The sequence below is a fragment of the Ovis aries genome, chromosome 14, assembly GCF_016772045.2.
Source record: "Ovis aries strain OAR_USU_Benz2616 breed Rambouillet chromosome 14, ARS-UI_Ramb_v3.0, whole genome shotgun sequence".
Taxonomy (NCBI): Eukaryota; Metazoa; Chordata; class Mammalia; order Artiodactyla; family Bovidae; genus Ovis; species Ovis aries.
In genome coordinates, this window is record NC_056067.1 from 35,263,835 (window position 1) to 35,285,731 (window position 21,897).

Below are 21,897 nucleotides of genomic sequence, written 5' to 3' on the forward strand. Positions count from 1 at the left end.
AGGTAGAATTGTCAGGGCTTGGTGATTGATTGGAATGTAGGGTGACAAAGAGGTAGGGTTCAAGCATTTAGCTGACGTTTGTTGACTGTTTTGGGGTGCTGCTAGGCATTGTTCTAGGCCCTGGGGTGCAGAGGTCACCAGGCCAGTCAGGGAACCATCCTGGAGCTGGCCAGTGATGCCCGTTTCAGGACTGTGTGATTGGTGGTGCCATTCATTGAGCAGAAACATTGGACAGAGAAGCACGTGTGTGCAAGTGGGTTGGTCAGCTTAGTTTGGGACAGTGTATTTCACTTGGAATCTCCCTTGATATCAGAGAGAATGGGTAGTGACTTGGAGGGTGGTCTGTGTGCCTGGAGATAGAAATTTCTTCTCAGCCTCTTTTCATGTCGTGCTGTACACATGTACTTCATAGGAACTGGACAGGCTTACCTTTGTTATCTAATTACCACCACCATGTGAAGTAGATCTCATGACCAACCCCTCTTTTACAGATGAGGTGACTGATGGTCAGGACTGAGGTTCAAGGTTAGAAAGTGGGATCCAGGCCCAGGTCTCTATGACTCAAGGCTCATGCTCTCTCTGTTATACTTGCCTTTGAACTCTTAATGCTGTTCTTTTCTCGCATCACCCGTCCTTGTCCTCTGTGTAGGGAAGATGAGTGGGCTTTGTCAAATTATAATTCATGAGCCATTAGGAGTATTTACAGTTAATTCTCCATGATGAATACCCCTTCCAAAGTCAGGTTTTGTTTCGGCTCATTAAAAATTGTAATTGTAGAAGTAACATTACATTGTATTATGAAGGTTTAAAAAGTAGAAAAGCAGAAAGACCTTCCATAATCCTGCTATCCAAAAAAACTTATTTAGGGGATTGTTTGGCAGCAAGAAACTAACTTGATTCAGGGAGATTTAATATAATGAACTGGGGCCTCTGAGTTCTAGATCTCAGTTGTATCTTTGGGTATCAATGGAATCAACCTCTCTCTTACTTTGATTTTTTCTCCTTCTCTGCAGCCTAGAAATATTTGAAGTACCAGCATTCAGTCTTTGCTTTTCAAATCATTTTTGCTAATTTAATAGTTAATAGTTTAACTGTTTGTATCTCTCCAATTTGCTAATAAAAATGAAAACATTTTCATATAGTTGATTGATTTGCTTTCTATTTTGAATTGTCTATTTTTGCTTGGTGTTCTTTTGGAATGTTTGTAGGCTTTTTTGTTTGTTTGTCTGTTTTAAATCAGTTTTATGAGCCCCTTGCAATATTAAATAGAAAAATTGAAAGAGTAGTACAGTGAACACCCATGTTCTCTTAATCAGTTGTTGGCATTTTGACATGTACATGCATACCAAGGTGGATTTTTTTTTTTTCTGAACTGTTGGAAAGTCAGTTGCAGACATGATGACACTTCTAAACACTTTAGCATATGTGTGCGCTTTCAGTTATAATGACCTGTTAACCTTTTTTTTTTTTTTTTTTTTACGTATTTGTTGTAAATATTTGCTCTAACCTGTTGCTTGCTTCTGACTCTTCCCTTGTGTTTCTCAGATGGTGACTTGCCATGCCGTGCCAACATCCTGATCACGGAACTGTTTGACACGGAACTGATTGGGGAGGGAGCCCTGCCCTCCTATGAGCATGCACACAGGCACCTCGTGCAGGTGGGGGATTGACGGCCTCCCTTGGGCAAATTGGTGTGACCTCACACGGCTCTTATCACTGCACAATACTCTGCACAGCCCCAGCCCCAGCACCTCTCTGTATCCCCCAGGGCACCCTTTGATTCCTACGAGATTTTGGTTCTCAGTCATGACTTCCTCTTGAATGCCGAGTCTTAGTAGGTTAGGGTCAAAAGACTAGAAACTATCTTAATATTCCGTTCAACAAGCATTCTTATACTGTGTGTAAGGTCTTCTAGCATCCAGGGAGAAGTATAAGATGTCCTTCTTGCTTCTGAGATCCACACCAGTCAACAGTGGTGAGGACTTGATGGGCCAAATGGAGAGGTAGGCAAAAGCACTGCTGATGTTTGGTTTAAGGCCAGTGGAAAAAGTCAAGGGTCAGGAGCAAGATGAGGGCCTGCGTGGGGAGGGTGGAATCTGGGAAGGCGCTGAGGAAAAGGACAGATGTCCCAGGCAGAGGACCTGTTTAGTGGGCAGTGAGAGCACCGGTCTGTGGTGCTTGTAAGCTCACAGTGGAGAATGGGTAGAGGGTAGAAGGCCTTGAATGCCGGGCTGTTGATAACCTTGAGTGGTGATAGCCTTTGACAGTTGTTTTGAGAAGGGAAAGATATACTGAACATGTTAGTTCAGAGACGTTGGCCTTGTTTTTTTATGAACATAAACGGGGAGGTAGAGACTGAGGCAGAGGCCAGCTGGGAAGTCATGGTTGTCTGCTGCTTCTGCCAACACCTGCATATGGGCAGCATTCTATCATGAACCTGTAACTGTCCTAGGCTGGAACTCTCTTTAGGGGTGCTTAGGGCCCCTGAAGAGAGGAAGGAGGCTCCTCCCAATGCAGTTGGGGCCAGAGTTCACATTGCTCACACAGTCAGCATGTGAGGTAATTGTCCTGCAGTTTCCCATACTGTGTGAGATGTCTCATCATTTCCAAAATACAGAATTCTGTGTTTGAAATTATTTTTTCTCTACATTAAAGCCATCAATTAGATGAATCCCTGAAATAGAGAACAAGGATATTTAGAGTTATATTAATGTTGTCCAGTTTGTCTTTCTCTGATTCATCTCATAATTAAAAGGTGCACTAGCAGCTATCCTCAGCCTCCTCTCCCAGTTGGCCCATAGCAGCCAGGTGTTTGCTATCCACTCTAATCATTGTCCCTATCTGCCCAGCCTGAACTTGAAGGAGCTATGGCATCATGGTCTCCAGTACCTTGTTCCTCTTCCTGCCACATTGGAGGTCATGAAACGGGCACTGGGGTGTCTGACAGGCCATGTGGTGTTGCAGTGGTCTAGGAATTGGTCTCAGAAGACACCTTTATTGGTGCCTTGGTTTTGCTGGGCCCTTTTTAGGTACCAAGAATATGAAGGTGAGCTCCTGGCAAGGCAGATAGGTGGGCAGATGGTCACAGTACGGTTTGAGGTCCGTTCTGATGGTGGGTGGTGGGGTGAGGTCTTGCCCACCCTGGTCGGGGAGGGTGGGGAGACCCCCTATTGCTTGGTGTGTAGAGGGTGTCAGATGAATGTGTTGGAGGGAAACTGGATGAGGGACTGCAGCCACAGCCAAGTCGGTATTGCCCAGTGAGGCCAGGAGGTCAGGTCGGTTGAGGATGGACACTTGGCTACTGGGCTGTGCCATAAGAAGGTTCTAGTGTCTGGGTGAGAGCTGCGCTGAAGGGAAGCTCTGAGCCTAGTGCTAGGATTTCTGTTTAACAGGAAGACTTAGACTCTTTCTTCTAAGTCTGTGTGGGAGTTAATCAGCATGATGACAATTAAGGTTTATTTTTGAAATATTCAAGAGTGTCAGGTAACTAGGAACTTAGCTGACATCTTAGAAATAATGTGTATTCTTTCTGCAGTCTAGTTTCTTCCTATCCCAAGGGCTTTGGGCTGAAAACAGTTCACAGTCCTAATAGTGATAAGGCAGTAGATGTTACTAAACTTGCCTCATATTAGGCAATAAATCTCTTTTGCTCAATGAGAATTGCTGTGGGTCAGTGTAATTGGTTATTTTTTTGTTCTTTTGTTATACTTTTTGAATATAAACTTAGGCAAATTGTGAAGCAGTGCCTCACAGAGCAACCGTCTATGCCCAGCTGGTAGAGTCCAGGAGGATGTGGTCGTGGAATAAGCTGTTTCCCATCCGTGTTCAGACCAGCCGAGGAGAGCGGGTCATCATCCCCCCCTTGGAACTGGAGAGGTGCCCTGGTGCGCCCTCTGTCTGCGACATTCAGCTAAACCAGGTGTCACCTGCTGACTTCACCATCCTCAGTGACGTGCTGCCTATGTTCAGGTACCAAGGAACCACCTAGGGTCATGGCGCTTGGAGACACTTGGTGGAATTGGGTCTTTGGCAGTCGTTTTTGTATTCATTTTGACATCAGGAGTCCATTGAAAACAGGTCTCATGGCAGATGAGGTCACCAGAAAAGCTTAAAAATGGACTGTGTGTGCTTAAAATCTGCCTCAGTTCCCGAATGTTCTTTACAGTGTGGACTTCAGCAAGCAAGTCAGTAGCTCAGCAGCCTGCCATAGCAGGCAGTTTGAACCGCTAGTGTCTGGCCGAGCTCAGGTGGTTCTCTCCTGGTGGGACATTGAAATGGACCCTGAGGGGAAGATCAAGTGCACCATGGCCCCCTTCTGGGCACACTCAAATCCAGAGGAGCTCCAGGTAAGAGGCAGGAACTGAACACATTTTCATGGAAATCAGCAAGTTGTGGTCCACTTTTGGTCCTGGGAAAGGAGCATGTTGGGTCTTAGATTCACAGACATTTAGAGACAGAAGGGACTGAGTTCATGGCCAGCACCAGTGGTCACAGTGAACCACAGGGCAGCTTTTGTGGGCTGGCTCTCCTGTGTCTTGGCACAGCCTCTGTTAGGCCTGGCCCCTAGAGTAATCCCAGGGGACCTCAGATTAGCTTGCAGTAGAGAACTACTCTGGGAGATACAAACTCAGGGAGATAGTGAAGGACAGAGGAGCCTGGCATGCTGCAGTCCTTGGGGTTGCAAAGAATCAGAACCGACTTAGCAGCTGAACAGCAGAGAACAACAGCCTGTCTGCAGCCTCATTTTCTGTGACCTTAAAATCTACCTTCAGTTCAATGGAAAGTGGAGAGGATATGACGTACAGAAAAGGAAATACATATTTTATTCCATGTTTTATTCCTCTTTAATGTGTGGAAAGATGTTCAGCCTCACTCATAAGAACCATGCAGATTTAAAATGCAATGAAATACCATTTTTCACCTGTTAGTGAATAAAGTTCAGAGTCTGCAGACTATTGGTGGAGCCGTAGGGCAGAGCAGGAAAATGATGGTCAGAGCGTCAGAGTGCAGTGAGGCCCACAGTGTGGCAGGATGGAAAGTGACGCCACTTCTAAATATTTAGGCTCTGGTTGAATCTGCATTTGTTTAGCATGGCATGTGTACTGGGATGCTCACTGCAGCCCTACTCTAATGCAAAAGACTGGAACAGCCTAGAGGCCACCAGCAGGGACTAGCTAAGTAAATTTTCCTGCATGCTCAGAGGGCAAGGTGGCTCTCTCTGCCCTGGTGTGGAACTGTCTCAAGGACAGATCAAGTGAAACAATGAGAGGTACAGAATAGTGTATGTAGTGAGATCATGGGGAAAAAATGTATGTGTTTCTGAGTATATATGTGTGGTGTGTGTATGTGAGGGTATCTTTGGAGGAATTCACAGAAATTGGTAAAAAAAAAAAAAAGGTTGCTTGATGGAAAGGAGGCTTACTTTTCACTCCATGAGCCTTTTATATCTTTTGAGTTTTCCTTCATGTGCATGTTATCCACCCCTCTATACACATTGGAGCTTCCCAGGTGGCACTAGTGGTACTAGTACTAGTGGTACTTCTTGCCAGTGCAGAAGACACAACAGACTTGAGTTTGATCCCTGGGTCAGGAAGATCCCCTGGAGTAGGAAGTGGCAACCCATGTCAGTATTCTTGCCTGGAAAATACCATGGACAGAGAAGCCTGGTGGGCTGCAGTCCCTGGGGCTACAAAGAGTCAGAGACGACTGAGCGACTGAGTGTTATACACATGGGGAAGAAAGTGGGAAAGATGCTTTAGAGCCAAGGAATCAAATCTTCCCTCTACCTGGGAGGCCTTGGGCACCATCCTCCGTGTATTCTGATTTCAGTTACCACTTGCTGGGCACTGGCTTTGTTTTGATTGCTCAGCTGATGGTTCTGGGTATACACATGGTGACTTCGTGGAAGGCCTTAGCATCTCCCCAAGTTCCTGAGTTCCTGCTTAGGCCACAGGGTCATGACTGCTGCGGGATTTCAGTCAGTCCTCTTGGGCCCTGAGCTGCCCCCGCTCGATTCTTCACAGCCGCAGTCTACTGCAGGCTGAGTCTCTGTGTGTGTGTGTGGTACGGGTTGGGGGTGGGGGAGAATTCTCCCACAGAATTCAGATCAGCACTGGGAATTCAGATCAGCTTTCTTCTTCTCCAGGACTGTGGTAGTTGCAATACTAGCATAAGAATTTCATAAAAATGTTAACGATTCTCATTTGCATATCTTCAGAGTGTTCCTATGTGTAGTTTCTCCTTGAATCCTCATATAAGACCCCTTGGGTAAGCACAGAGAGCCTGGCCCAGTGCGGGGAGCAGGACCTCCTGTCTAGGCTGCAGTGGTAGGTGCTTGTCCCCAGGTCTCCTGGCTGTGAGGCTTGTGTCCTCCCTCTGCCAGTGGTGACTTTTGGACTGTTTAGAGTTTGAAGAGATGCTAATGAATCTCCCTCAGGACTTCACTGAGCTGCCCTTGATCAGCCTCAGACAGTGGCTTCTGTCACAGCTCTTAAGCATTCCGACCTGGGAGTCTGGTGTGTAGGAAGGACATGGTGACAGGGAAGTATCGCGGGAGCCCGGGAGGGGTCAGGAAGGGCATAGTAAAGGATAAATAACAAGTTTTAGAGAATCTTTTTTTCCCCTCCTTGTTACTGTTTATTATCCCCAGAGTGTATCTGGTTAGATTTGATTGCTAGCTTTTACCTTCAGGGGTTTCCCTTGTGGCTCAGCTCATAAGGAATCCTCCTGCAATGCAGGAGACCTGGGTTCCATCCCTGAGTTGGAAAGATCCCCTGGAGAAAGGAAAGGCTACCCACTCCGGTTTTCTGGCCTGGAGGATTCCATGGACTGTATGGGGTTGCAAAGAGTCAGACATGACTGAAGAGTCAGACACACTGAGCGACTTTCACCTTCAAATAGACATCTTAGAGAGATAGGAATGGCATTCACTGAACTTTACATTAAATTCAAGACTGGGTAGGATAAACGGGGGTGAGGGGGGGGGATGCAGCAAGAGAGTTGTAAGTTAAGTTTCATTTGAAGCCAAGTGAGGATTATAGCCTCTAAGATAGCTCTGAGGAGCTGCCTTGAAGGAGGAGGAGGAGTGTGTGTGTGTGAAGATCAGTATATATGTGATTTTAATGAAAGGGAGATACTTGCAGTTAAGTACACATTCTGGCAGAGGGTGGTTGTTAGTCATCAGGTGCAAGTATCTCTGTTAATGAATTTAGTGCTTTGCTGGATATGAGAATATACAAGAAATTGGGTTCAGAAGATTTTCTGAAAATAACTGTCTGAAACCCTGTTCTGCGAGTTTTTCCCAGAGCTCTGGCTCTCTCATTCCTGATTTCTACCCTAAACTCCTTTCAAGATATGTTGAAAGTAGGGACTGCATGGCTAGTTACTTCGTTCTTATAGAACCAGTGGTAAACAAACAATATTTAGTTGCTAAATGCCCTCCTGAGAAGTGGTGCTGGCTATTTTTTCAATTTTTTATTTTGAAAATTTTGAGTCCATAAAATAAGTGAAAACGAACATCAGTATGCCCTCTACTTCAGTTGACCAGTTGTCAGTGTTTACCATGTTTGCATTCTCCCTCCCTCCTTCCAATTCCACCCCTTCCCCCTCCCCCCCCCCAACACACACAGGGCAGGGGCTGGAGTCCCCTCATCTGAGCCCACCCTAAAGACCACTGCTATCAGCTACATTCTGTCTTCCTAAAGCCAGCAGTGTTGCATGAAGTTTTCGGGCTTTTAGCATTTCTAACTTGAAAATTTTCTTTACCTCTTTGGCCACAGTAGCTATGTGTAGTTCACACAGTGGTCTCCCAGCAAATTGGGTTTTGGCCTGGGTTTCAGCCCCTGGATTTGTTGCATTGCTCTTGTTGCAGCTTGGTGACAGCTGATTCTCTTCCTGTTTCAGTGGCGGGACCACTGGATGCAGTGTGTGTACTTCCTGCCACAGGAGGAGCCCGTTGTCCAGGGCTCAGCCCTCTGCCTGGTAGCCCACCACGACGACTACTGTGTGTGGTACAGCCTCCAGAAGACCAGGTGTGCCTCCAGCCTTGTGGGGTGGGACACTAGGCTTGTGCGTTTGTGTAAATTCCCTCCACGGACCCTGTAGAGGTTTTGAGTGGGCACATTTGTATCTGAACCAAGTAAGGGCAAAAGTTTGTGGCTAGGTGCCTGTTTGTGTGTACTGAGAAGAGGCTACCCTGGTGGTAGGACCCCCATTTGGGGCAGATATATATATGAGAAGTCTTGAATTGGAGGGCCTCTGACCTCTAAGGCCCACTCGAAAGCCAGTGCCTAGACTCATGTCCCCTAGAGGACCATGGATGTGTCCCCTGTCCACCTCGATTTCCCTGGTGCAGGTCCCTGTGCTGTGCCTTCATGCTCGCCGTTGCCTAGCAAGTCATCACCCTGTATCTGTTCGTTTTCTGATCCAGTCCTGAAAAGAATGAGAGAGTCCACCCAGTGCGCCCTGTGTGTGACTGCCAGGCTCACCTGCTCTGGAACCGGCCTCGGTTTGGAGAGATCAATGATCGGAACAGAACTGAGCAATACATCCAGGCCCTGAGGACGGTAAGTGTCTAGCCCTTTGGGTGGTCACAGGCCAGAAGGGGTTTGTCCTGTGGACCCCAGCCCGCTGCTCACTTACAATCAGTTGGTTTTGTCTTCTGTGCTCTCCTGTCTGTCCACGAGTGGCTTCAACCAGCTCCTACTGGGTGGGCATTTGAGCCGAGGCTGGGAGCTTGTTTCTGGATCAGTAGGGGCTTGTCCTCTGCTCTTCTATAGGAGCCTCTCTCTGACCCTTGCTATTGTCCCTCTGGACACTTTTCCTTTATGGTCACCAGCAATTCCTTTGGTGATCCTTGTGGGTTCAGCCACCTCATTATTCCTCTCATTTGCTGTTTTCTTTCTAAAATGTTCTAGATTATAAATCTGGTCATATAGCTCTTCTGAAAAACCTTTGCTCCCTGCTGCCTATAGAAGAGGTCTCAGCCTGGGGACCACAAGGTTTGGATGGGGGTCTCTGGACCCCTTGGAGTTGTATGCAAAAATATGTATGTTTGTATGCACATGCCTGCATTTTGGGGAGGGGGGAGGAGGATCCCAGACATTCTGAGTTTCTCTCAGAGGGATCTGTGACCCTCAAAGGCTTCCCTGATGTGAGGAGTCATTCGACATGCCTGTGGCTGTCTGTGCTGTGACTTCACAGGGAAGAGGCCTGTAGTTGTGACTGAGGGGTGGCCTCCGATAAACAGGGCAGGCTTTCTGTGGGGCCTTCTAGGATGGCTTGAGGAGAGTCTCCTGACAGTGGGGTCTGAGTGGGGAGAGGTGAGGCAGGGGGTGTGTTGGAGGGTGAGGCTAGTTGCCACCAGGGCCTGGAAGGCAGGTTTGACTGTTGTTAGGGCATAGGAAAATGCAGCCAGGCCATGTGGGCAATGGAGTGAGGAGGAGATGGGATTGAATGATCACAGAGTGGGTTAAGGGGTCAGATGGAAAATGTGCCTGTCAGTTGTCAACAAGAATTTTCTCAACATTGTAAGAAAATCTGTGCTGAGGTTGCTCTTTTCCTGCAGGTGCTGAAGCCGGATAGTGTCTGCCTGTGCGTCAGTGATGGCAGTCTGCTGTCCATGCTGGCCTATCACCTTGGGGCGGAGCAGGTACTGGCCATGTGCCTTCTGCCGGCTTCCTGATGGCACTCTTTAGTCACAGTTTTGTGACTAAAACTCTTTGCAAGTGCAGCTGCCACATACGTTGTGGGTGTGCTTGGGTTGGTGTCTGAGGGGTTGTTGCCTCAGGTGTAGGCAGGAGTCAGGCTATAGCTGTTGCCATGTAGCTGCAGCTCCTGAGTCTGAATCTGGGGTCAGCACAGAATGTTGTACTATCCGGGGGGATCGTGAGCACAGATGTAGTTGGTTAGGTATTGTCCTTTGCTTTGGAGTTGCTTTTTATGTGGGATTGTGGTTTCCCAACCAGCAATGGCACCCGTACCCCCTGCATTGAAAGTGTGGAGTCTTAACCCCTGGACCACCAGCGAAGTCCCTGGAGTTGCATTTTAATCTGTATTTACTTTCTCTGTTAAGTGCATCTCTTAGAACTAATATGATATTCCCTTTAGGTATTTACAGTAGAGAATTCAGCAGCTTCTCATAGACTGATGAAAAAAGTAAGTAATGATTATTGTTACTGAAATAATGTGGGGACCTGTGGGGCTTGCCTTCCTGAGTCTGGGATCGAATGCTTTGAATCAGTGTCAGTGCCGAGGGAACTGGGGGGAGTAGCAGCTGCCAGTGACTCTCATGACTCCTGAGTCGAGAGCTGGCCTGGAAGTCTTCTGGAGCTGTTGTTGAATAGCAGCGAGCAAAGTTTAGACTCTACTTTGTGTTTTGTGGCTGAAGAAGTGTAGCCTTTTCTCCTCACTTCACTTAAAACTGAAAAACCAAAACTCCTTGCAGTGATAGAACTAAAGTTAAGTTTTGTTTCTGGGGCACCAGCACCCAGGGAGTCACTGCTCACAAGCTGTCCTGACTGCTTGGTTCTGTGATGGTGTTTCACATCCTGGCCAATGACTGGTTTTGATTTCCTTTCTGAAGGATAACCCACCCCAACAGGACTACAAGCCTACTTCTGAGCCTTTTCAGTGTGCCTGCAAGAGAAATTTCTATTGCTCTTAAGACATTTTGCTTATGATGTCACCTGCAGTCTGTAGGAGGCCCTTGGAGGGGAGAAGTTCAGCAGAGTAGCTGAAAGTGGTGCTCCAGAACCGTTTGGCCAGAGAACTGCACACAGATAAAGCAACTCTGAGATGTGTTCTTTTTCTCAACGAAACCAACACTTTTGTTTTCTCTTTAAGATCTTCAGGGCCAACCACTTGGAAGACAAAATTAATATAATAGAGAAACGGCCTGAATTATTAACACCTGCAGACTTGGAGGGTAAAAAGGTGAGTAGAGAGTGCTGTGCATTTGCTCTAGATGGCACAGCTCTGAGATGGCCTGACTGCCCCCTTCTCTGGTCCTCACCATGGGTCTCCCACTGTTGAGGGTGTGATGAGGTTTGCAGAGATGCTTGATGAATGAATACTTGCATTGCTCTCCAATCGCTGCTCCTTCAGCAAGAGCAGAATGGCTCTGCTGGGATGGACAGAGACACATAGTGTTCCCTCCCTTTTTCTGTCACAGCACTGCTCCTGAACCCAGGTTGTGGTGAGAACCCGGAGTCCCAACCACTAGGCCACCAGGGAACTCATGAGAATCTTTGGAAAGCACATTCCTTCTCATATTAAGCCCTGTTTAAAGCTTTTAGTGATCCCCCCTTGCCTCCAAAGCATAGTTCAGTCTCCTTTTCCTGTCATCAGCTGCCTTTGGGTGACCTGGCTCCTCTCCACTGCTCTGGCCTCATCCTTTACCATCCTCTCCTACCTGCTCGTCTGGCGAGCTCCCAGAAGGGCCTTGCTCTCACTGTCATTCACACTCCTGCCTTGGCCTCTGCCCACACCTCTGCCTGGACTCCCCACTCTTTTGCTTTTCTGTCTCCTGTTCACGCATTTATTCATCTGATCAACAAACCTTCATTGACATCTGCTCTGGGCCAGGCACTGTGCTGGGAATACTGTGTCTGCCAGTGTCCCCGCTTCTCTGGGCTCCGAGCCTGGTGAGGGAGACGGACTAGCACTGACAATAAATTGTCAGGATAAAGCTTTGAGTAGCATTTCCAAGATGCCATCCTGGAAGCTCTTGCTGAAGCTCTTACTTCTAGGGTCCCTCTGTGAGCCCCTTCCTTGCTCCTACCACACTCTGAGGACGGCGCCTAGCCTCATCTGCTCCCTTTTCCCACTCTGCACTCCTGAGGGCAGGGCTCATGTCTGTTTCTCATCTTTGTACCCTCAAGGGTAGGCACAGGCCTTGACGTGCGTGTGGACTGATTGACCGACCAAGGGAGTAAGTGAATGAAAGAATGAATGTGCCTGTGAGATTTGTCCTTTATTACTCAGCTGAATCCTTCTGATACCTGGGCCTGCTTCTCTCTCTGATTGGCAGGTTTCTCTCCTCCTGGGTGAGCCATTCTTCACCACCAGCCTGCTTCCGTGGCACAACTTGTACTTCTGGTATGTGCGGACTGCTGTGGACCAACACCTGGGGCCTGGCGCTGTGGTGATGCCCCAGGCCGCCTCGCTGCACGTGATGGTCGTGGAGTTCAGGGTAGGGCCACCCAGAGGTTTTCTTGGCAGGGGGTGGGGGATTGTTTTCTTGTGTGGACCTTGGATGCAGGTGGAGCACCTAGGGTCTTAATGGTTTGAAGCTCTGTTTTTCTGTATCAGCACACCTCAGGGCTGAATAGAAGAGGCTCGCCTTTGTAAAAATAAAGTAATTTAGCACATGAAATGGAAATGGTTGTGTGTTGTCATTTTACAATTACGGCTTATCAGAATAATTTTAAAATATAAATTAAGAATTTCAGAAGACAAGCTGTGCAGCTTGCTCTGCTCTCATTAAGAGCTGAGGCTCCAGTTGTTAAAAGCATTTTGAGATGGGCAAGTCAGCTTCCTTATGCAAGAAAAATTGAAAAGCTTCATTTTCATTTTCTCATCAAAGCAGAACCATAGTCAAAAAGTCATTTTGGGAAAGATATTTTTTATTAAAAGGATTTTGAAATGCTTTTAACCTGAAATACAGAGTGAACTTCATTTGATGTTTCTTTGATAAGGATGGCTTTATCCCTTGGTAGCTTAGTGGTTCTGTCACTTAATTTTTTGGCCATTTCTTCTGCATTACTTATTTACTTGACCAGATTTCCACGGGAATTCTGGTTTTCATGGCCAGTGAGTGACTGTGGAGAACAATGCTGTTCCCAGGTATATGTCCAAAAGACAGAGGATACTGAGTTGACTGGCTTGAGTAACCTCTGGTCTCCTCCTAGGATCCTGTTGTCCTCACACTCTCTATGGGCATAGAGGCTCAAGAAGTGGTTGACTGAGTTCTTCCCAATGAATCAGTGTTCAGGATGGACAGGAAGGGGTTAGAGAGCCTGTCTGAGTAGCTCTGGTCAGCTGTCCCTCAGTGGAGAGGGCTTGGGATCATGAGAGGCTTTGCAGGTCTGAGAAACCATCCTGGGTCTTTGTTGTCTTTGGGTCCCTTCAGCTGTGGGAGTCTCTTCCAGGCCTGTGGGAGCAGCAAGATGTGCCTCAGGTTTGGAGTTGGGGCAGCCCCAGCCTCTTACCCTTCCTACTCTTGCCACCACACTTGCGTGTGCCTGAGTGTGTGTCGACATCTGTGTGCTGTCCCAGAGAACCGTGGCCGTGCCTGCCCACCCATCCCCATTGGGTGGATGTAGGGGTTGGCGCGCCCTGGTGGGTGGGTGTCAAGACTGTGCCTTCTTTTCAGGACCTGTGGCAGATCCGGAGCCCCTGTGGTAACTGTGAAGGCTTCGATGTGCGCATCATGGATGACATGATTAAGGTATGCAGGGCCGCAGCTTCTGCCACAGTGTTCCATCCACACTCCATCGGGCCACAGGCTTCTGAAGGGGATGTCTGGCTTCCATGGAGGGACCAGGGTTGGGCAATGTGGGCAGTATGCAGAGAGCTCCTCTACTGGGGGCAGCAGGGGCAGCCATATCTGTCCCGCTTGGTTCACCGTGAGCATGACCTGAGAGCCACTGCATCTCCAAGTCTGGCTGGTGTTAGGCCATCCTCAGCCTGGGGCTGTAATCCCTGAATCAGAATTTTGGGCTGGGGCCCATCTGTCACCAGACCACTGGAAATACTCCTGCCAGTGTCAGCAGCTAGTTCTTGTTTGGGATGGCCTCTCTAGAAAGCGATTTTGGCAACCTGAGCCAGCTGTTTTCATTCTGGGGACTCAATTTCAGGGGAAGGTGCTTGAGGATGGAGGTGGGTGGGATGTAGAAGGAGGGTTCCTGCAGGGTTATCTGTATATTAGTAGGGGATCCAGTCAGCCACCAGGGTCTGCAGCTCCCAGAAATGAGGGCATTCATGAAAGTGCCAACGATACTTGGCCAGGATAGATGTGAAGAGTCACGAACCCTGTGAGAAGGGCAGGACACCATCACATTTTTATGTATTAAGAAAATTCACACATGTAATAACTGTAAATGGAAAGTGACCTGTACAATACAACATTAAACATTTTTTTTAATTATAAAAAAATTACACATACAGTGAAAAAGGAGTGGATTGCAGACACCAAAATGTTAGTTCTATGTTCGGAAGTGGTTAGTTTTTTCCTCCCTTTTGCTTCTTTCTGTTTATATTTTCTACAGTGATTGTGGATTCCTTGTGTAAACATTTTTTAAGTAAAAAACATCCAGGGGACATTGCAGTTTTTCGTCTTACCTGCCTCTCCACAGCAGACCACTGACTGTTCCATGCCCCTGGGAACACCACACACTCTAGCTCTCTCTGGCCACGTCTCAGGCTCCTTCTTGGATTCCTCCCCTCTTCGTATCCCTTGAGGTGTCCTGTGCTCTAGAGCTCCCCTAGGTCTCTGCCCAGACCCCTGTGGCTGTCTCCATTCTCTATTTGCTGGCCATTGCCTGCCTCTCTCCTGAGCTCTGACCAGATAGCTGAGAGCAGTGACTCCACTGGGATGTCTTCAGGCGCTCCTACCCGCTGCCTCCAGAATCCACCTGCTCTTCCCCCTCCTCTAGTCTGGCCCTCCCAGTGCTGCTTTTCTAGACCTGCTGTTACTTCATACCTGCCAGCTGGGCTCAGGGCCCCGGCAGCCTCCCAGACAAGCCTTCGCCTTCTCATTCAGTTGGTTGTTGGGTTCCACAACCATCAGGTCCGCTGTGAACAAGTTTTCTTTCCCTGCTGTTACTCGTCTGGGCCACTTGCATCTCGTGTCTGACCGTGTGCCCTGCTGCTTCTCCCGTCAGCCTTTCTCCACAGGGAGCTCAAGTGAATCTGTAGATCTGAAGTCTGGCCCTGTCTGTCCTCTGCGGGAAAACCCTGAGCCCCCACCTTCACCCCTGCAGCCAGCCCTCGCCACTCTGCTGGCTCTGCTCTGCTCTCTGACCATTCCCTGCTGGGCTGTGTACACTCTACTCTTTGCTAACAGCTCCTGGGTAACCTTCAAGAGGCAGCCTAGAGGTCACCCCTCCGGGCAGCTTTCCTGCCCAACCCTGTTCTTAGCCAGTCAATGTCCCCTGGACACTGCAGTTGCTCCCCAATTGTCTCCTTCTAGACTGGGATCCTTGTAGGGTGGTGATCTGGCAGCTGTAGTGATCAGTAAGGGTCACTGAATGGGCAAGTGTCCAAGTGATAGGTGATTTCACCAGTATAGGCAGTTGGTCAAGGTAGCTTGTGAGATGGGCAATGGCTTTGAGTTTTAAAAGGCAGAAGATGAAGCTTAGAGTGCCTTGCTGAGGAGATTGCTTGTGAGTGGTACCAGAAGCCAGCTGGTCTGGCCAGGCGCCTGTGGTCTTTTATGGGGACTCACTTGCCCCACATGACCATAGCAATTACCCTGAGGGACCAGGGCCATGGTGATAAGGGACCACTGGCATAGATAAACTCTGGAGATGGGGACAAGAGCCCCTTGTTTCCTGGCCACCTGGCTCTATCTCTGCAGAACCTCTCCTCTTCCCTTCTCAGCGCGCCCTGGACTTCAGAGAGAGCAAGGAGGCTGAGCCTCACCCACTGTGGGAGTACCCGTGCCGCAGCCTCTCCAAGCCCCAGCAGATCCTGACCTTTGATTTTCGGCAGCCAGTCCCCCTACAGCCTGTCCATGCTGAGGGCACCATCGAGCTGAGAAGGTGAGTGGAGGCTCCAGGGTCAGGGAGTGAGGAAGGAAGTGGCAGGGCTTGCTTTCTGATAGTTATTGCCTGAATGGCTATAAGCACTCACTTTGGTCACTTTGATGTGGGTGGGATGGCTGTCCTTATCTCAGCCTTGCCCTTCTTCAAGTGACCCTGAAATGTGTGGGGGTCCCCATAGCTTCTGGGTGGGGGGAAAAGCCAGAGTGGGCTTGCTCATCCTCCTACATCTGAGGCTCCCTTTGAGCTCAGCAGTATGTTACACACAGCTGCAGAGAAATGTGAATTTGGTTGCTATGGTTACCCATTGGGCCATATTCTTTCCTGAACCCTCCTGGGAATTGAAGCAGCTTAGGAATTGGCAGGGGCTGTCGTTGTGCAACATGGTCAGGCCCATCCAGCTCCAGCTCCCTTCACGGGGAGGGGTGGCTGCTTACTGGAGGAAGCTTCGTCTTATAACTGGGTGGAAGGCGTGAGCCCAGAGCCCCTTGGGGCTCCTCTGACGAGGAGCCAAGGCAGCTGCCTGTCTGTGCCTGATGCCCAGAGTTATCTGGGAGTGATCTAGACTTCGATGCCTGGACTGCTCTCTCAGCCTTCTGGGCCAACCTTTCCATGATCTCAGGCGGAGGAGGCCAGGCTGGCAGCCAGCTGAGCAGGGTTACTCTGAATACTTGGCCAGACTGTGGGGAGTGAGTGGGCACTTTGGTTGCTCAGCAAGAAGGCCACTTTTACTGAGTGGCCTTCATTCAGGTGGAGTCTTAGAAGCCTCCTGACAGGGCAGGATGGAAGTAGGGAGAATGAGAGGTTTCTGAAAAGCAGAGGGCAGCCATGGCCATGCCAGTTTTTCGTGCAGCTATTTGTTTCTGGTCCCTTTCCACCCCCTGGCCCGTCTCTAGGCGCGGGAGGAGCCACGGAGCTGTCCTGTGGATGGAATATCACCTGACCACGGACAGCACAGTCAGCACCGGCCTCCTGAAGCCTGCAGAGGATGAGGTAGTGCTGTGCTCAGGCCCCGAGTTGGCGGACCCTGAGAGCAGGGGCCATCACGCCACTCGCATGTGCTCTGGGTGTTCCGGGTAGTGACTCCTCAGGGGTCCTGGGTTGTCCAGCTCCAAATAGCAGCTTCTCACTGCGAGCTGTCTGGGCTGGAGGCTTGCCAGGAGGGGGCTGGCTGGGACATCAGAAGCCTCACTGCCTTCTTGCTGCTTTCTCTGCAGGGGGACTGCTGCTGGAACCCCCACTGTAAGCAGGCCGTGTACTTCTTCAACACCACACTCGACCTCAGAGTGCCGCTGGGTGGTCCACAGACCGTCACCTACACTGTGGAGTTCCGCCCCCATGCTGGAGATATCACCATGGATTTCACACTCTCAGATGCGTTGGACCGTGGGTGCTGACCCTCACTTGTTGAGAAATAAAGTGGAGGAGGGCTCTGGGCTCTGAATGGTGGCTTTCCGTGGAGAAAAGTGAAGACACCTTGCCTTTCAGGATCCGTCTTGGCCTCGGGGATTGGAGGAGACCACTTCCCGTTTTGTGTTTTTGCACTGCTGGGTCCTTGCTCCAGAAATGGCAGGAAGTGGGGATTACTTTGGAACTGAGAAGGCGCCAAGGAGCCTACCCGCAGTGGCTTTTAAAGTGCTCAGAGAGCTTCCTGGCCACAGTGTCGCTCCTGTGCTCCCTGGGAGGGAGCCAGGGCTGACTGGGCTGGGTGGGTCTGCTATTCTTCTGGAGCTGGGCCAGCCTGGCCTTGCGCTCTGGGGACCTTTGAGTCCACCTGCCCACTCCAGCTCAGAGAGGCTACTATGGGGAGAGTTACTGATGTGTGGCTGGGCTCTGGGTCTTGAAGACCCTGGTAGGGCCAGACTGAGGACCAAGTTCAGACTCTTTTTGTTTGCTAGGTAATGGCCCCAATCCACATTTGTAAAGGTTTGGCCTCCGTGTGCAGCAGCAGCAGGTGACCAAGACCAGCACCTGGACACCATGCTGCTCTTCTGAAGTCAGGGAGGAGGCTGTCCCAGAGCAGTTCAGACGCAGATCCAGGATACCAGCCGGCAGGAGGAGGGAGCCCGAAGGTACAGCCCTTTCCCACGTGCCCCCTTCTAGCAAAAGGACCTTATCCCACAGCAGTCTGAACAGATGGGTAGGTACTAGTGCAGGCACCCCAGCTTCACCTTGCCAGAGAAGGGCAGGGAGTCCCAAGGAGGCCCAGCCTGGTTTCTTCCCACACACAAGGTCTTGTTCTGCTGTTTACTCTAGTTCCACAGGGAGTAAGTAAGAGAACCCAAGTGGCCTGGTGTTTGAGTGGTTCAGGGCAGACTCAGACTGTGCTCATCCCATGGGGAAGGGCAGGAAAGGTAGGCCCTCCACGGCGGGCTCCCCATAGCCCCACCTGGCCACCTCGCCTGCTGGAGTCAGAACAGGGTCCAGACCAGCTTTTCACTCAAATAAGTGCAGAACACCAGCCTTGAGCCTCACAGTTTTATTTTTTTTTTCCTCATTATCCATCCTTCTTTTCAGCACCAGTAAAGGAAAAAAAAACACTTCTCTTTTCAAAATACTTTATCAGGTGTAAAGATTGTTTTTCTTCTAGGGAAGAATCGTTTGGATAATATATTTGATAACATTTTTACCAAAACCTTAGGTGTGCTTACCATAGAAAACCCCTAATGTCCCATGAGGATACAATACAGAAAAAAATACAGAAATAAAAAAAGTGTTTTTTTTTTTCTTTTTTAAAACAGTATTTCTAAATTTCAGCAAGTTAATACAATAGTTAAAAAGCATCAAGATTAATACCCATACTTAAAACTGAAGGTGGTTTGGACAGATGAAGTGACCATTTTTCTCTGAAGCTGACCTCTGCCTCCTGGCTTCTGTGGAGGAGGCTGGGCCCGGGGCAGGTGCAGGGCCTTGGGGATTTAAGTGACAACCTGTGTCCATCCTTCCAGGCCTAGATGCCACAGAAACATCTGAGATGTTCCTTTTTTAAAAATCCAAATGGAAAAGTCTAGCTTGTACACAGCCCTGGGGGTACACAGGTTTGATGAAACTCGTGGCTGAGCGATGACGGCCTCAGCACTGAGGCCCCAGAGGGCAGCGCGAGGGGAGTGGGGAGGCAGGCAGGCCCTTCTCTGGAGACCAGGCAGGCTGGGCAGAGGCGACTTTGTTTGGACGGGAGAATGACTGAGGCACAGGGAGGTATGACTTGCCTAAGGCCGCCCCATGAGTAGGGAGAGAAGCATGTGCCCCATGCCCTGGCTCCCCTCCAGCTGGCCCTGGAGGCCAGCAGCCCCTCTGAGGGCTGGAAGCTGTGCTAGAGTCACTCCACTTCAGGAGCCAGGCCCTGCCTCCACGGCTCTCCTGGGCACACAGCTGGCCCACAGCTTGGAGCCTTGGCTCAGGCCCAGACGTCTGGGTATCACATCTGCCCCGTTGAGTTCCACTTGCGAGCAGATTGCTGGCTGCTCCTAGGATTGGAGGCCTCTGACCCAGGGAAGCCTAGCCAGGGCCCCAGGAGCCACAGTCCTGGAGGAGGGGTGCAGTGGAGAGCCAGGGAGGACTGGACCCTGGATGGTGAGCTGCCCTCTTGGCTTGATGTAGAGGGTGGGGCTGGGGGCCTGGCCAGGGGAGTGCTCCAGGCAGTGAAGCCCTCTGCCCAGCTGCTACCCTGGCCAGGGGGCTTCAGACCAGCCCGCACCGCCTTGAGTGCAGCTCTTGGGAGTGTCCTCCTCCAGTACAGGGCCTGGCCTCTGACCTTGCCCCTCTTGGTCCCTCTTGCAGCTCAGTGTGTGACAAGGCACAGCGTCAGCATATTGGCACCAGGAGGCTCCTGGTGGCAGAGTCCTGGTATGTCCCCAGCCTCGTTGGGCAAAACTGGCTTCAAGCCAGGTGGCACGTTGGTTGGGACGCTGTGAGGAGGGGAGATCAGTCGGGGGTTGTTAGTAACCCCCTGAATTGGAGAGGCCTTGCACCTGAAAATAGACAAAGCCCTCCCTGTGTGGGGGTGGGGGGTGTCCCCAGGTGTGTTTAAAAAGGCAGGTGGGCAGAGGCAGTGCTGCCATGGGATGAGGAGCTATGGGCTTCCCCTGCAGGCTCTGCCACACTGTGCAGGTACTGGGGCTGGCCCTGGTTGCATGGTGGCAGACTGGATGCCTGTGCACCTGAACACCAACCAGTACTGCTTCCTATGTGGGACGAGCAGTGGCCATCAGCCTTGCCACCCTCAGCCTGCACACTGGTGAGGTGACAGGCTGCTCTGCGCCTTGACCCCCAAGTCCCTTCATCCAGGGCTGGGGTCACTGTGGAGGATGGGCCTAGGAGGACAGAGCTGCAACCCCCCCACCCCGCCCACCAACCCCAGATGCAGGGGGATGGTTCCTGAGCTCAGCCAGCACGTGGATAGGGACAGTCACCAAGGGAGGATTGGTCCTGAACCAGAAGGGTGTCCGGAGGGGAGACAGGATCAGGCAGAAAGAGAATGTGTTGGTTCTGACAGAACAGAAGCTACAAATCTTACCGTTTTCAAAACAAGAAGTCCCCCTCCCCCCTTAAACCGTGTGTGGCCTTTCTTCCTGTTAAAAGGATGCTCTCTCCTTAGAATCCTGTCTATGGCTCCATGGCCCACGTTGGAGCCTCCAAGGGAGGCCCCAGGCTCTGCTGTGCCAGGGAAGGGAGCCCCTTTCAGGAAGAACAGCATTCTCCCTTGTGGCTTGCAGACCCTTTAAGGGTTATTTTTGTTCTTTTTCTGTTTTTCTTTTTAAAATGTAATCGCCCTTGAATGCAAGACCCTGGGAAAGAGCCCGGGCTCGCTGGTAACTGGACACAGCCTTCATGGTCCCTGCTCGTGAGCTGTCCAGGCTGGAGGCGGCGAGCTGGCGATCCCGTGTCCAGGAATGCTTCTTTGGCTGGTTCTGATTGTGTTTGGAGTTTGGCCTTGGGTGAGGCCCGAGTGAGGGGTCTGTGGCTAAGGTGTGGCACGTGGCATGCGGGCAGCGTGCATGCGAGGGTGCAGGCATGCGAGACAACATGGCAGCAGACAGAAATAATGAACCCTGGACGAAGCTTGAGAAGAGATACAAAGAGTACAGAAACCCGGATCTCATACTAACCCACGGGTTATAAACTAGGTTGTGCTGTAGATTTGTAGAAAATCAACGATTTGAAAGAATGGCACTGGTTGGGCAGCCAGGACTCCCCAGGCCGGCCTGACTCCTGTCCATGGCGAGTGCCCAGAGGTGCCGGGCAGCGCTGGTTCCAGCTCACCTAGTACTGGCCGCGGCTCCCCCGGGCCGCTGCCCTCCTCCGCCAGCACCAGCGGTGCTCGCTGGAGGGGACATGGCCAGGGAGGGACTGCGACTCAAGGGCTGGTGGAGGCCCCGCTGCTCGTGGTGACTGGGCTGGTCTATGCCTCGTCGTCCCCTACAGACACCATCAGTCGCATGGCCACCGGGAGGTGGTCCGTCAGGCCTGACAGCTGGGTGATAAAACTGAATTCTTCCACCTCCTACGGGAGTGGGGAGGGGAGAAAGAAGAAATACCCTTGTTAGACCCAGAGGGCATCCTATAAAGCAGGGGCCTGGCTTGGACCTTCCTGAAGGCAGAGAGTGGGAGCGTCCCTGGGGCCCTCAAATGCCTCCTGGACTGACACATTCCACTTTCAGAGGAGAGCTAGGTGCTGCCAAGGGGTGTAGAGCAAGAATATCCTGCTATGGGCACAGCCTGGCTGCCCAGCCCAGCCCAGCCCAGACTCACGGCCTTCCAGTCCGGGCATAGCCCCTCCTCCCCGTGCAGCATGTAGTCGATGCGCCTGCCGTTGCCTTTCAGAAGCTCTTTGCGTCCCTTCTGGCCTCCCCCGGGGCTCTTGCTGGTGGGGAAGGCGAGGTACTCCCGGCGACCTTCCTCACTCTCCAAGACCCTGCTCACACAGAAGGCACAGAAAGGCAAGGTGAGTCAGCCCCAGATCCTGAGGGTGGAGCCACGTTCTGTCCCCAAAGTCAGACCAAACCCCTACATTTAAGATCTGTCTTCCCCGTGAGCCCAGAAAGGGACTGGGGTGGATAGAGACTGGGTCTGAGCCTGTGAGTTCCTGTCTGACTGAGCCACTGCCCCGGAGTGTCCCATGCCCACCTGGGATCAG

At 50.7% G+C, this 21,897-nt stretch overlaps 2 protein-coding genes across 11 annotated transcripts in view; one reads left to right on the forward strand and one right to left on the reverse strand.

Annotated features, from left to right (window-relative positions):
* Nucleotides 1-17,205, forward strand: part of PRMT7 (protein arginine methyltransferase 7) — a 38,626-nt gene extending 21,421 nt beyond the window's left edge. For all 3 annotated transcript variants that reach the window (XM_060398415.1, XM_027978112.2, XM_004015091.5), the window contains 13 exons: nt 1,546-1,658; nt 3,728-3,969; nt 4,166-4,346; nt 7,903-8,030; nt 8,429-8,564; nt 9,566-9,649; nt 10,108-10,155; nt 10,843-10,932; nt 12,029-12,190; nt 13,373-13,447; nt 15,601-15,761; nt 16,658-16,754; nt 16,979-17,205. In XM_060398415.1, coding sequence (XP_060254398.1) covers nt 1,546-1,658; nt 3,728-3,969; nt 4,166-4,346; nt 7,903-8,030; nt 8,429-8,564; nt 9,566-9,649; nt 10,108-10,155; nt 10,843-10,932; nt 12,029-12,190; nt 13,373-13,447; nt 15,601-15,761; nt 16,658-16,754; nt 16,979-17,158 — 1,697 coding nt within the window. In that variant the 3' untranslated portion in view covers nt 17,159-17,205. The remainder of the gene's footprint in view (nt 1-1,545; nt 1,659-3,727; nt 3,970-4,165; nt 4,347-7,902; nt 8,031-8,428; nt 8,565-9,565; nt 9,650-10,107; nt 10,156-10,842; nt 10,933-12,028; nt 12,191-13,372; nt 13,448-15,600; nt 15,762-16,657; nt 16,755-16,978) is intronic.
* Nucleotides 17,206-18,225: 1,020 nt separating this feature from the next.
* SMPD3 (sphingomyelin phosphodiesterase 3) overlaps nt 18,226-21,897 on the reverse strand; it is a 99,133-nt gene continuing 95,461 nt past the window's right edge. For all 8 annotated transcript variants that reach the window (XM_042231835.1, XM_042231836.1, XM_042231834.1 and 5 more), the window contains 2 exons: nt 21,513-21,675; nt 18,226-21,264 (listed from right to left, as the gene is read on the reverse strand). In XM_042231835.1, coding sequence (XP_042087769.1) covers nt 21,163-21,264; nt 21,513-21,675 — 265 coding nt within the window. In that variant the 3' untranslated portion in view covers nt 18,226-21,162. The remainder of the gene's footprint in view (nt 21,265-21,512; nt 21,676-21,897) is intronic.